Source organism: Naegleria fowleri (genome assembly GCF_008403515.1).
Source record: "Naegleria fowleri strain ATCC 30894 chromosome Unknown tig39, whole genome shotgun sequence".
Taxonomy (NCBI): Eukaryota; Heterolobosea; class Eutetramitea; order Acrasida; family Naegleriidae; genus Naegleria; species Naegleria fowleri.
Window position 1 is genome coordinate 10129 of NW_025407971.1, and position 12559 is coordinate 22687.

The following is a 12559-nucleotide window of genomic DNA, read 5'->3' on the forward strand; positions in this document are numbered from 1 at the left end:
GAAAACCATCTCCAGTCATTTCAATGGCATTTTCTCGAGATGCCAAATATTTGGCAGCAGTGACAGATGAGCCAGATCAATCCATTTATTTATGGCATTTAGAAAAATCAAACGTAAGTGTGCATTTATTGCATATTGAGATGTATATTTTGGAAACGATTTTTCGAATTATTTAATTCCACCTCTACATTCTCCACTTAACAATCTCATAGAAAGTATCAAGTAAAAAAGATTCCCTTCCGTGTGACTCAAATCACGATAAACCCTTACTCACACTGGCAAATGGCGACGACAGGTCCCGACGACATGAAAATCTGGCGTTTCACAGAAGGAGAATTGAAGCATATCGACCCAATTGGAAGTGACAAGTATACCTATCGATGTCACACATGGTTCGATGATGAAAAACTACTTGTTGGTACAGAGGAAGGCCAAATTCTAGTGATCGATGGCAAAAATGTTGTCAAGACCTTCTCCAACGTACATCCGAATGCTTCTGGAATTTTGTGTATTGAGGCTATTGATCGAGGTTTTGTATGTGCTGGAGAAAATGGTTATTTCTCAGTATTTGAAAGAACCTATGACTCTGAATATTTTAATCACTACAAACGTTTCAGAACCTTAGAAAAACGAAAAATCGTCTCGCTATGTGTCTCTAAAAAGAAAATAATGTGATTTGCTGCTACGATGACAACAAATTTACCTACTTTTCTTTAACAAATGTAGACATTTTGAAAGAAAATGATAACAATTTCACCTTGCTGCCCATTGGATTTCATGGACAGTTAGTGCAAGGATTGGCAACTTGTGTACAAAAACCTCTCATGGTCACATGTGGTTCTGATCGAACTCTTAGGATATGGAATTACATGAAGAGACAAGTAGAACTGGAGAAAACCTTCGACGAAGATATTTATTGTGTGTCTATGGATCCAACAGGAACAAGAATTTTGATAGGGTTTCGATACAAACTGAGTTGTTTTGCCATTTTATCCAAAGATCTCTATTTATTACACGATTGGCATGTAAAGAGTTGCAAAATTGCTACCTTTTGCAATGGAGGACAATATTTTGCGTGTGTCTCTGCCACATCCATTCTCATTATATCTTCTTTAACATTTCAAGTTGTACATACATTGAGAGGACATTCTGGAATCATCAAATCCATTGTTTGGGGGAAAGATGACATACATTTAGCATCTGCAAGTTTTGATGGAAGTATTTGTCAGTGGGATTTAGCTTCAGACAAGTTGAGAATTTTTGAAAATGTTGTCAAGACATGCAACTTTCGATGTGTCGCCTATGATAACAAAACAAATACATGCAGTGCTGTAGGAAATGATGGCAATGTGTGGACTTTTAGAAATGGAACACTCTACAGCCAAATACCGACACGAGAAGATTTAACTTCCATCATTTACAGTTCATATTCTGAGGTTGCAGTGGTTGGGACAACGAGTGGAAAATTACTATTGTATTCATGGCCTCCAGAAAAACCTGTCAACAATTTAGATAAGGCACTTCTCGAATACGAAGTACATAATGGCTCGGTCGTTTCATTAATGCTCACAAGTGATGAACGATTCCTTTTCAGTTTGGGTTCCGATGACACACTCTTTATGTTGGAATTGGACACGTGGAAAGATGGAAAACCAATTCAATTTAAAAACTTTGATTTTGACAAATTCTATGACTTGTACTATACACTAAAAGGAAGTGAGGAAGAAATTGAACAACAAATTGTCGAGCTGACCGATAAGTCAAAACAAGCTCATGACGACCACGAACGAAAGATTGAGCAATTGAACGATCAATACACCCAAGAGATGGAAAAACAACGCATTCAATATACAAACGAAATTAAGGAACTCAAACGTGTCAACAACCAACTCAAACAACAACTCGCAGATCAAGAAATTTCATTTAAGGAAAACTTGAACAAGATTGAATATACGCACCAAGAAGAAATTGATAAGGAACGGATCACTGCCGAGTCCAATGTTGCTGAATGTAAATCAAAATATGAGAAAGAAGTGGAAGGGTTGAAAGAAAAATTAGCCTACTTTGTCGACTTGGTTAAAGTCATGACCGAAAAACATGAAGAGGAAATTGAAAAACTCAAACAAGAGTATGAAGAAGAAAAACTTCAACTTGTTGAGACCTATGACAATTTGAGTCAAGATTTTAAACAGCTTTCGAGTGTTTATCAATCAACGGTTCAACAAGCAGAGGAAGACTTTGATACACAACTCAAACGAGTGAAAACATCACTCATTCACACCATTGAAAAACACAAACAATCTGTCATTGAGGCAAAAGGTGAAGCCGTCAAAAAAGGAACCAAAGTTGAAGAGCTCAAGAAGGAAATTGTGGCTCTCAAAAATAAGATTACGAAACAAGAAGAGAAAATTCACCAATTGGAAAAGAAGAATGATGAATATCGCACCACTATAGATACACTACAAGTTGACAAGAAGAAGCAAGAAGATGCTATTTTGATGCAAGAACGAGACAAGAAAGACCTCTTCCGTCAAGCCAAAGAGTTAGAACAAATGAGATATGTTCTTACATTTAAATTTAACAAACTCAAGAATGAAGTGTCGCCGAAGGAAAATCTCATTGCTGAGTTGCGAGAGGATTTGAAAAATATTGAAAAGGAGTTGTTACAAGCCAAGATTGAAAATGACAACTTGCAATCACAAATAGCTCAAAAGAATGAAAAAATTGAAGTCATCCAATCCGAATCTGTCAAACTGAAACAAACAGTGGATGACAAGACTCGTGTGCTCGTTTTACTAATTCAAGAATTATCCAACTTGACAAGTAATGGCGATTCAAAACTCACCAATGTACACCTCAAGAAAATTGTTTCGCGCTACAACAACATTCTCACGAAGGGAATTAAAGCAAATAACCAAGGAGAGAAATTGCGTGACACCATTGAGGAATTTGAACGACAACGTGGATTTTTAGAACAAACCATCTCAGGTATGAAGAGAACACTCTCTACACGTGAGGAACATTTGAAGGGCGACTTGGTTCGAAAGAATAATGAAAATTCTGTCCTTGTCGAAGAAATTAATCAATTACGAAAGGATCAAAAACAGTACAAACAACGCATCATTTCACTCGAATACCAATTGAAGAATGCATTACATTTCCAACAGCAACAATTACAACAACAACAAGGAAAGGAATTGAATACTTCCACTGCTGCATCGACCATCTCTTCAGCAAGGTCGAGACGTGCCGGAAGTGCCACATCTGTTCGGTCCTCTCTCAATAGAATTCGAACACCTGATACCTATTATGTGCCAATTAATACAGGATCCATGGTTGGTGGTGACCCAAACCTTAAGGGTGGTAATGTTGGATTATCGGATAACACCATTACAGGTCTCGATCGAAAGAAGGTTGCAGAATTTGTCGACAGTTTGGAAAAAAATAACAAACGATTCGAGCAGCAACAACAGGAAATTGACAAGCTTAAAAATTATGTACAAAATTTATTGGAAACTGAGGAAAATATCAACATGCAAGACCATACCATAGAAACAACATCTACAACACCAGCTGTGACGCCAACGATGGTTATTGAGAGCAGATCGAGTTCATCCGCAACCACAAGCTCCACTCCAACAGCCACCACGAAATTGGCACCTATTAAGCTCAATAAGAATGCTTAGAATGGCAAGGGTTTGGCATGAACACTGAAATGACATTAAACCACAATACATCAAAAAGAGGAGACGATCATCGACAACTCCCGAATCATTAAAGAATGAGATGAGTGCAACACAATACAGACAATAAAGCCTTTTAATGTATAGGATAGATCAGTTAAGGCATCAACAAGCCAGCCTCAAGAAATTCCTTTTCAAAACCAACTTTGATGGCGGTGTGTCTAGAAATTTTTGGTAAATCCTCTGAAAAGCCCAATTCTTTGAGAGTAGTTATGGCATTCTCAACAGCAGCCTTCTTGTCGATTTCTGACTCGGCATATTTGGTCACCAAGTTCAACAGCAAATAGTAACCATTTTCTTGATGGACTTTAGCAACTCTGAGTGGTTTGATCACAAATTCAGAGTTGGAACCAGAAGGAGCTGGAGATGAAGAAACACTACTCAAATATTCTGGCACATTTTGAGTGGAAGATGAAATGAGAACAATAGATTGTGAATTGCTCTTTCCATAAGCACGAGAAACTCTTGCTTCATAAACTTGTTGTGTGGCAGGGGCATCCAAGTGAATGACCAAATCTACGTTTGGATTCATTGGGCATGCAATGTTACTGCAGAAAGCAATACCATTTTCCAGTTCGTTGAAATAGCTGAAGGCAGTCATGGCTCTTGTTGGAGAAATACGGGAACTAATGAGAGAAGAAAACAGATTATTTTCTGCCATTAAATAGTGTGCGTGAATGATTTTTGCCGAGTCGCCAAAAACTGCAACCTTCTTGTGCTTATTTTCTGATAAAATACCATATAACACCTTCAATTGTTCGGCAGTGTTTTGTGTCTTGATGATTGATTGTTTCACGTTGTGCTTTGTGATAGTTTCTTCACTAGTAAGAACTTCAACATTTTCAGAATTTCTCAAAAATTTAGAAAAGACGCCCTCCGTGTCATTGATAAAAATTCTCTTAGCATTTGGTGAAATATTCTCTGGAGTAAAGATTTGGTCCATCATGGAAGCCATTGAACCCTTGAACATGGAACAATCGTCAACAATAACAATCTTGACATTGCGGAAGTAATCAGAGTTCTTCAAATGTTCTAAAAGTCTTCCAGGAGTTGCAATAATAATCTCAGGTTCGCTCGCATCGAGCAAAGTAATTTCCTTTTCAAGACTTTTTCCTCCACATGTAATTGCATACGACAATCCATAAACATTTTCTCTACGAGTTTGTGAATGTTCATAAGCTTCATAATCATTGTATTCCTCAATAATTTCATGACCTTGCTTTATGGAGGCATTTCTATTGTAGACCTCTAGAGAGGGTTTTTCAACAGAGATATTTGGACGTTCACTTTCTGGTAATGAATTAATGTATTGATCGACTTGTCTTCCAACTGCGAGTGCTGCTTCACGTGATGGGACAATAATCAAAGCACGGAAACCTGGTCGTTCCTTCCATCTCTCCTCACGGATAGCCTTTGTAACAACTTCAAAAGTGGGGATTAGGTAGGAGAGAGTCTTTCCGGAATAGAGTGGTGCTTGAATGAGAACGTCCTTATCATTCTCAGAGGATGAAACAACCTCCAAGGCTTTGTTTTGGAATGAGGTGAGTGAGGGAATTGCAAATGTGGAAGCAACTTTTCCGAGGTCTGTTGTGGTGGAAGTTATGTTTTACCAATTTGGTTATATTATTGAATGTTGGGGTTCGTGAATGATATATACCATTGCCACCAAATGTGGATGGAACAAGGAAGAAGACAATCAATGAGATATTCAAGTTTTTGATTGATTGGACAATGATGAGCAATAGGATATTGATGATGATGACAAAGATGCGATGAATTCATTAAAAAACGACATTAATTGAATGAATTTGTGTTTCATCATGGTGATGATGATATTGTGATATCGTATGATGATGAAAGCATAATTTGAAGAATTGACAAGTGCAATATTAATAAATTTCATTCAAAAAACCCATTGTTGTTCATCATCATCATTTGTTCATCATTGAATGTTGTCATTTGTTGTTTTTTGAATAATTAATGTCAAAATATTCCAATTTCATTCCGTGTAAATAATAATAACAACTCAAAGTTGTATGATTTGAGCATAACCTACCAATCTGATAGAATCGCACCGAAGAGTGAGTCTTCCACAAAGCAGCAGTACTCAATGAGCGAGAACATAATTTAGTGAAACTCTTCATTTTTTCTTTCAACAAAATTTATACCAAGCATCGATGAAAAGAATAACAGGATATTTAATCATTATTATTAATTAATACTATAAATTATTGTTGGGTGAGAACGACAAAGGTAGAGCTTTTGGAAAGAGCAATATGATAGGTGGTTGATGGCGTGGAGGGTTGGTCGTTAAATTTAATTTGTAATTTTTTCATGGACTCTCCCGAATTGGTGGACGAGAGAAGACCATTCACATCTTGCAACATGAAATGGATGTGAGTGAGAAGCTCCGGTTGACTCTTTAGAATTCCTTCACTCTTTAAGATGATAATTCCATTCATCAAAATGTTGTGTAACGGAAATGTCCAAAAAATCAAATGAACGTTGTCATGACATAATACGGTTCCATCATTAGGTCAACCAATTATTGAATCTACCTACATGGATCACCGTTCCATTTGTGTTATCAATCACTCCGTATCCCTTTTGTCCTTCAATGCCTTCCAGGCTCTGCAAATTGTAAGAAGTCTTTGCTTGTAAATCTCGTGAAAGAAGACTCATTTTTCGTGTTGTTGCAGCACGTTCAAAAAATGTCTTCGGTAGGTATTGAGTTTTTCAATTTTTCATTTGCTGATAAATCTTTATTTCACCTCTGTTCATTCATTCATCATCAATTGATTTGTTGTGTTGAACAATGTAAAAAATATATATGGATGAATATAATTTTGATCTGAATAATTACAAATGCCGTTGTTCTGATCCATGCGGAATGATGATACTACATTAATATATGTTGATGATGATGATTAACTATCTAAAATTAATCTCAACAACACAACCGCGACCTGCACCGTATTGAATTGAACAACCACAATAATAATCGTGGTGAAATATACACACGTTTTGAATGAAAATATACATCTTTTCGGAACTGTATCGGATTCATCATGATGATGATGGACCACCAACTACCATAATCACTCTAACACTAGATCGATCTAGTCAATCCTAAGCCTTTCCTCAACGAATCGATAGGAAAACCTGTCGTTGTTAAACTCAAATGGGGTATGGAGTATAAAGGACTTTTAAAATCAGTGGATCACTACATGAATTTTCAATTGGCAAATAGTGAGGAATGGATTGATGGTTCATTCAGAGGAAACCTCGGAGATTTGTTAATCCGGTGCAACAATGTCTTGTACATTCGTCAAGTTGATCCAGAAACTGAGGAGAAGGAATATAATGATCCAAAAGCAACATCCTCACTTTTGAAACAACAACAACAAGGCAATGATGGAAATGCAACAGTTTCACAACAAAACCCAATGCAAGAATAATTTATTGATATCAAATTTTGAGAATATAAATTCTCACTCTTCCCATTATCCTTTGTGGTTTCTTTGTCTTTCAATTTTTACACCTGCACGGATGTCCATTGTTTTCTTCGCTCGCTTCAAATGTTCAACACGTAATAAATGTTCAACGAACAACATCTCGGTTTGGACTCTCATCTTGCAAAGAGGAACCCTCACTTGTCAACACACAAAAAATTATCGAAACATTAAAAACTTCCAATTCCATCGGTGAAATCCATTATTGTTGCACAACAATCAGTGATTGATCATTCAGCAAAATGCCCTACAACGAAACAGAGATCAAGTGTGTGGTCGTGGGAGATGGTGCCGTCGGTACGTTGTTGTCCTCGATTGTTTTCATGATGGCAAGATCAAAACCTTTCAAACTCTCAATTATTTTGCCGAATCATGATTTATGAACATTTATCACCTTTTATCATCACCAACAACATTATCATCATCCATATCAGGCAAGACATGTCTGGTATGTATCTCATCATGTTCTTTTTTTTGTTCTTATACAAGGAATTCCATCATCATCACCACAATGAAACTATTTTTCAATTTGTCCAAACTTTACTGTATGGTTTGAAAACATCATTGTCACTAACACTTACAAAACAACAACATCAACCATTCGAATCCTTCTCTCTCATAAAACACCACTTTTTACCAAACGTTGACTCACAAAATGTGGTCACAATCCATCATCCGTCACACAAATGGAACTTGCAAATATTTCTCTTTTTTTGGTGTTTTTTCATTCATCGATTTTGTTTGTAAATACTTCCATTTTGTGAATACTTTTTGTCACATCAGGTCAAAGTCTATGTCGATAACAAATTTCCAGAAGGATATATCCCAACTGTTTTTGAAAATACCTATCTCATTCAGGAATATAGAGGATTTAAAGTAAATCTTGGAATATGGGATACAGGTGAGTTGGATTTGATGTACTGGAATTTCATGACAATTGTGTTAACAAAAATGAATTTGAATGACCACTCGATCCTCGAAAACAGCTGGACAGGAAGATTAGTATGTATTCAATTTCAATTCATCAACTCTCTATTGAATGACTTACAATTCTTTTGTTCTTGACACAGTGGTATGTAATTCCTTTTTTGGATTAGAAATTTGATTGAAAAAGATTTCCATGTCCAAATTTCATAATTGAACTCTTATTTGACAACATTGGGAATACATGAATAGATCGTCTGAGGCCACTTTCCTATCCAGGTGCCAACGTCATTATCATTTGTATAAGCGTGGTTGATCCAAATCCTTTCGAAAATGTCAGAACCAGATGGTTGCCAGAAGTCACACATCACTGCCCACATGTTCCCATTGTTTTAGCAGCCACAAAAACAGATCTTCGTGAGGATCCAGCTTCATTGAAACTCCTTCAACAACGAAGTTGCAAACCTGTCACCACTCAAGAAGTTGAACAATTTGCCAAAGAAATTAAGGCCTTCTCATTTCAAGAATGTTCAAGTAAATTGAATAGTGGAATTAAGGAACTTTTGAAAAGTGCATACAAGCCGTATTATTTCCAAATGAAGGAAAGGAAGGGTCTAAAAACAAGAGGAATCAAAGAAGAAGAAGGATTGTCTCATGATGTAATTACACGATTTTTCAAACATAAATCCGTATGTTCTGAATGATGAGGAGAGGACAATTGTCCTTTTCATGAACTCGAGCCTGAAATGCATCCAACTGTCACTTGCCAACAGTCACCATTCTCTTATGCATTTGCAACGCAGTTTTTGGGTGACGCAAACCAGTTTCGCTGGAGAAAAGAACTCCAGTTTCGCTGGACTAATTCTAGTCCATTATCCAAGCGAATCTCAACTCACTCCAGCGAAAAATCTCGTTGCGCACACATAAGACCTCTGTGGTGACGCACTTCTCAAGTAAAAATTTCAAAAAATGGCTCAAAGTTCTGATCAAGGTTCCAATTCTTTCATCACCAAACGTGTGTGCATTGTCGGTTGCGGTTCAAGCGGTCTCAGTGCCATCAAAGCTCTCCTCGAATCCAATTTCACACTCTTTCCCGATTCCGTTCCTTCATATCCACTTTTTCAACATTCAAAAGACCATCGAACGATGGATTGCACCTTTCCGAAAAGAAACTCCTCGAATTCGAAGGAAAAACCAAGTATTCTCTTTGAACCTGTGTGTTATGAAGCCACTAATGATATTGGAGGATTGTGGAGATTTTCCGAGAATGAAAGTGAATTTTCTTCCGTCTACAAATCGACAGTGATTAATACGAGTAAGGAAATGATGAGTTTTTCGGATTTCCCAATACCAGATGAGTTTCCTCCGTTTTTACCACATTACAAGATTATTGAGTATTTTAAAATGTATGCCAATCACTTCTCATTGTGGAAATATATTCAATTTGAAACTCGAGTGGTATCAATTACTAAAAAAGGTGAAAAATATCTTGTGAAAACTGTAAAACAAGCTAATAGTAGCAATGACACGGATACCACTCGCCTTGTCGAAATGGAAGAAGAATTTGATTTTATCATGGCCTGTACTGGACATCACTCAAAACCTCAAATGGCTCACTTTGAGGGTTTAAAAGAGCATTTCAAAGGCCATGTCATGCATTCACATGCCTACAAGGACCCATTCAAAGAAGAATTTTTAAATAAGAATGCTCTTGTGATTGGTATCGGCAATAGTGGTGGAGATATTGCCACAGAATTGGCCAAAAACGTTGCAAAAAGTGTCACACTTTCCACTCGTTCAGGAACTTGGATCATTCCAAGAGAATCTCTGTTTGGTTCTCCTCTCGATCATGTTCCTCGTTATTTATGGTTGTTACCAACTGTTGCTTTACAATTTGTCATGGAAAATACTATGAAGTTATTTTACGGAAATATTGAAGGAGTGGACAAAAACTTGCAACCTCGGCATCACTTGCTGAGTTCTCATCCAACCATTAATAGTGAACTCGTTGGAAAGATTCGAACTGGAGTCATTAATGTTCAACGGAATATTTCCAAGTTTTTAAATGACGGTCATTCCGTTGAATTTGAAGATGGAACCGTTGTTCACAATATTGACACAGTAATTATGTGTACAGGTTACAAAATTGAATTCTCATATTTGAATGAAATTTCTGAGGACTTGTCATTGTGTCATCGCGACGACAATCAAGTACATATATACAAGTACATGTTCCATCCGTCACATCCTTCCATTGCATTCATTGGATTGGTTCAACCTTTGGGAGCAATCATGCCTATCGCAGAATTACAATCCAGAATTGCTGCTCAAGCCTTCCGTGGTGACTGTCACTTGCCATCCGAAACAGAAATGAAAGCGGATATCGAAATGAAAAAGAAGGAGATGCAAAAGAGATATCTCAACTCTAAACGACATACCATTCAAGTCGATTACACACTCTACATGGACGAACTTGCAGAAATGATTCAAGTCAAACCATATTACTTGCACTATCTTTTCACAAACCCAAGATTGGGTGTGAAATTACTGAACTCACCAGCATTTCCAGTCACGTATCGAATTGAAGACGATTCTCCATTTGTGAATGCGACACAACGTCAAAAGGAACGAGAACAAGCCATTTCAACTCTTCAAAAAGTTTCCTATGATTTATTTTCAGAGAATTATCAATCCAATCCCAATGACAGAAAGAAATCGATTCAAGAAAGAGAATCATTCTTGATTGTTGTCTGGTTGCAAGCAGTGTTTCTGTTGTTCGTTTATGTGATTTATTTGTTGAGGAGAAGGTGGAAATATTGAATATTTACCTAAAAGTTGTCGCAGAGGGGAACAAGTGAAATAATTCATTAAGGTGAGGTCAACCTAAGGAGCACCTTAATACTTTTGAATTTGCAGTTGTTCCAATACAACGACACTAATAGGAATAGGGCGGATCGTTTTGAAAAAAAATTTATTGAGGTATATGTACACCGAATCCAGTTGGGATTCTAACTAAGGACACAAGGTCCTTAGTCTTCAATCTTGTCAGAGTAGTAGTACTTGGATTTCAGGCCAATTCCTTTCAATTGCTGCATCACTATCTGGAGGTAGGAAACCGGAGTGATGGACGTAGAAAATGGGACGATGTGGATTAAACCACGAATTCGAATCTGTGATTGTACATGGTTGGAAATCAAAGAAGAGATCTTCATTTCACAGAGTTTTGAAAAAAAATGCATACTTGTTATGCAGTTCGTTGTTCGCGCGCGAAATAGCGAGTACTCGCACCTTTTTCGGACAAGTTCACTCAACAAAAAAAAATGCTCAACAACAAACTCATTCCCTCGTCATCCGCATCATCGGATCAAGCACAGAGAGATCTTGAAACTTTTCCAAGTTCATCCTCAACACCACCAATTAAAATTGGAGTGAGTGAGATGAACAATGCACTGATTCAAATGGCTTCCGATTGTCAGAATATTTTAATTGCCGGTTGTGGTGGAGGCTTTGACATTTATTCGGGATTGCCTTTGTATTTTGATTTGAAAGCAATGAACAAGAATGTTTATTTGGCGAACTTGGCGTTTACCGATTTGAGTCGTAAGTTGAATTCATGAATGAGTAGTTGTTGTTGTTGTTGTTATTGAATACGATCATGTCAACTTTTATCACAACACAACTGATCCGTCAATCTCAAAATCTCAATCATTCGCTTTAATAATTATTATTCACTGCTCAATAGGAATGGATAAGAATACGGAGAATATTGAACTTGCATCATATCCGAACAAAAACGTTCTTTATGCTGTTCATGCAGAATCGAACAATCATGATTTGGTCTATTTTCCTGAAAAGTATTTGTGTGAATTTTTAAAGAAGAATGGTATTGATGAGAATCCAGTTGTTTACACATTTGATAGAGGTACTGGGGTTATAGGAATGACTGAGGGTTATGAAATTATCATTCAGAGACATGGTATCGAATTGATGATCTTGGTAGATGGTGGAAATGATTCGCTGATGAGAGGAAATGAGGAAAAACTTGGCTCGCCTCATGAAGATAGTAAGTATTCTTGTGTTCTCATTGCATATATCGAAATGATCATTCATGATTGTACTGCTTCATATGATTAATTTAATTGTCACATCTGCGCATAGGCATGAGCATTGCGGGAGTTTATGCAATTTCTGAGAAAATTCTTCCAATGGACAAAAGAATTATGGCTTGTATTGGTTTCGGAGTTGATTATTTCCATGGAGTTCATTCTTCTTTATTTTTTGAAAATACGAGTAGTATCATTTCACAATACGAAGGTGGTTTTAAAGGAGCTTTTTCTGTCTTGAAAGAATGGAATTGTTTTTTACTGTTCAAACAAGCAT

General features: G+C 36.9%; 7 protein-coding genes across 7 annotated transcripts in view; 5 read left to right on the forward strand and 2 right to left on the reverse strand.

Annotated features, from left to right (window-relative positions):
• The window catches only part of FDP41_004624 (uncharacterized protein), a gene marked incomplete at both ends in the record, with an annotated part of 4318 nt that extends 632 nt beyond the window's left edge, over window positions 1-3686 (forward strand). The window contains 3 exons of the mRNA XM_044708059.1: window positions 1-113; window positions 217-649; window positions 727-3686. The exon at window positions 1-113 is cut by the window's left edge and continues 353 nt beyond it. Of these exons, the coding sequence (XP_044561031.1) occupies window positions 1-113; window positions 217-649; window positions 727-3686 (3506 nt within the window). The remainder of the gene's footprint in view (window positions 114-216; window positions 650-726) is intronic.
• A 154-nt stretch (window positions 3687-3840) lies between these two features.
• Window positions 3841-5887, reverse strand: FDP41_004625 (uncharacterized protein; the record flags this gene model as incomplete). Its single annotated transcript, XM_044708060.1, has 2 exons — window positions 3841-5327; window positions 5800-5887. 2 exons carry the CDS (start codon window positions 5885-5887, stop codon window positions 3841-3843), a joined length of 1575 nt encoding a protein of 524 aa, XP_044561032.1.
• An 84-nt stretch (window positions 5888-5971) lies between these two features.
• FDP41_004626 (uncharacterized protein) lies at window positions 5972-6425 on the reverse strand (the record flags this gene model as incomplete). Its single annotated transcript, XM_044708061.1, has 2 exons — window positions 5972-6181; window positions 6306-6425. The coding sequence occupies 2 exons, from the start codon at window positions 6423-6425 to the stop codon at window positions 5972-5974; spliced, it is 330 nt and encodes a 109-aa protein (XP_044561033.1).
• A 29-nt stretch (window positions 6426-6454) lies between these two features.
• FDP41_004627 (uncharacterized protein) lies at window positions 6455-7201 on the forward strand (the record flags this gene model as incomplete). The annotated part of the gene is made up of 2 exons (XM_044708062.1): window positions 6455-6463; window positions 6857-7201. The coding sequence occupies 2 exons, from the start codon at window positions 6455-6457 to the stop codon at window positions 7199-7201; spliced, it is 354 nt and encodes a 117-aa protein (XP_044561034.1).
• Window positions 7202-7497: 296 nt separating this feature from the next.
• FDP41_004628 (uncharacterized protein) lies at window positions 7498-8883 on the forward strand (the record flags this gene model as incomplete). The annotated part of the gene is made up of 5 exons (XM_044708063.1): window positions 7498-7552; window positions 7690-7703; window positions 8039-8156; window positions 8242-8257; window positions 8487-8883. 5 exons carry the CDS (start codon window positions 7498-7500, stop codon window positions 8881-8883), a joined length of 600 nt encoding a protein of 199 aa, XP_044561035.1.
• A 265-nt stretch (window positions 8884-9148) lies between these two features.
• FDP41_004629 (uncharacterized protein) lies at window positions 9149-10999 on the forward strand (the record flags this gene model as incomplete). Its single annotated transcript, XM_044708064.1, has 1 exon — window positions 9149-10999. The coding sequence occupies one exon, from the start codon at window positions 9149-9151 to the stop codon at window positions 10997-10999; it is 1851 nt and encodes a 616-aa protein (XP_044561036.1).
• A 500-nt stretch (window positions 11000-11499) lies between these two features.
• The window catches only part of FDP41_004630 (uncharacterized protein), a gene marked incomplete at both ends in the record, with an annotated part of 1359 nt that continues 299 nt past the window's right edge, over window positions 11500-12559 (forward strand). The window contains 3 exons of the mRNA XM_044708066.1: window positions 11500-11779; window positions 11922-12242; window positions 12338-12559. The exon at window positions 12338-12559 is cut by the window's right edge and continues 299 nt beyond it. Of these exons, the coding sequence (XP_044561037.1) occupies window positions 11500-11779; window positions 11922-12242; window positions 12338-12559 (823 nt within the window). The remainder of the gene's footprint in view (window positions 11780-11921; window positions 12243-12337) is intronic.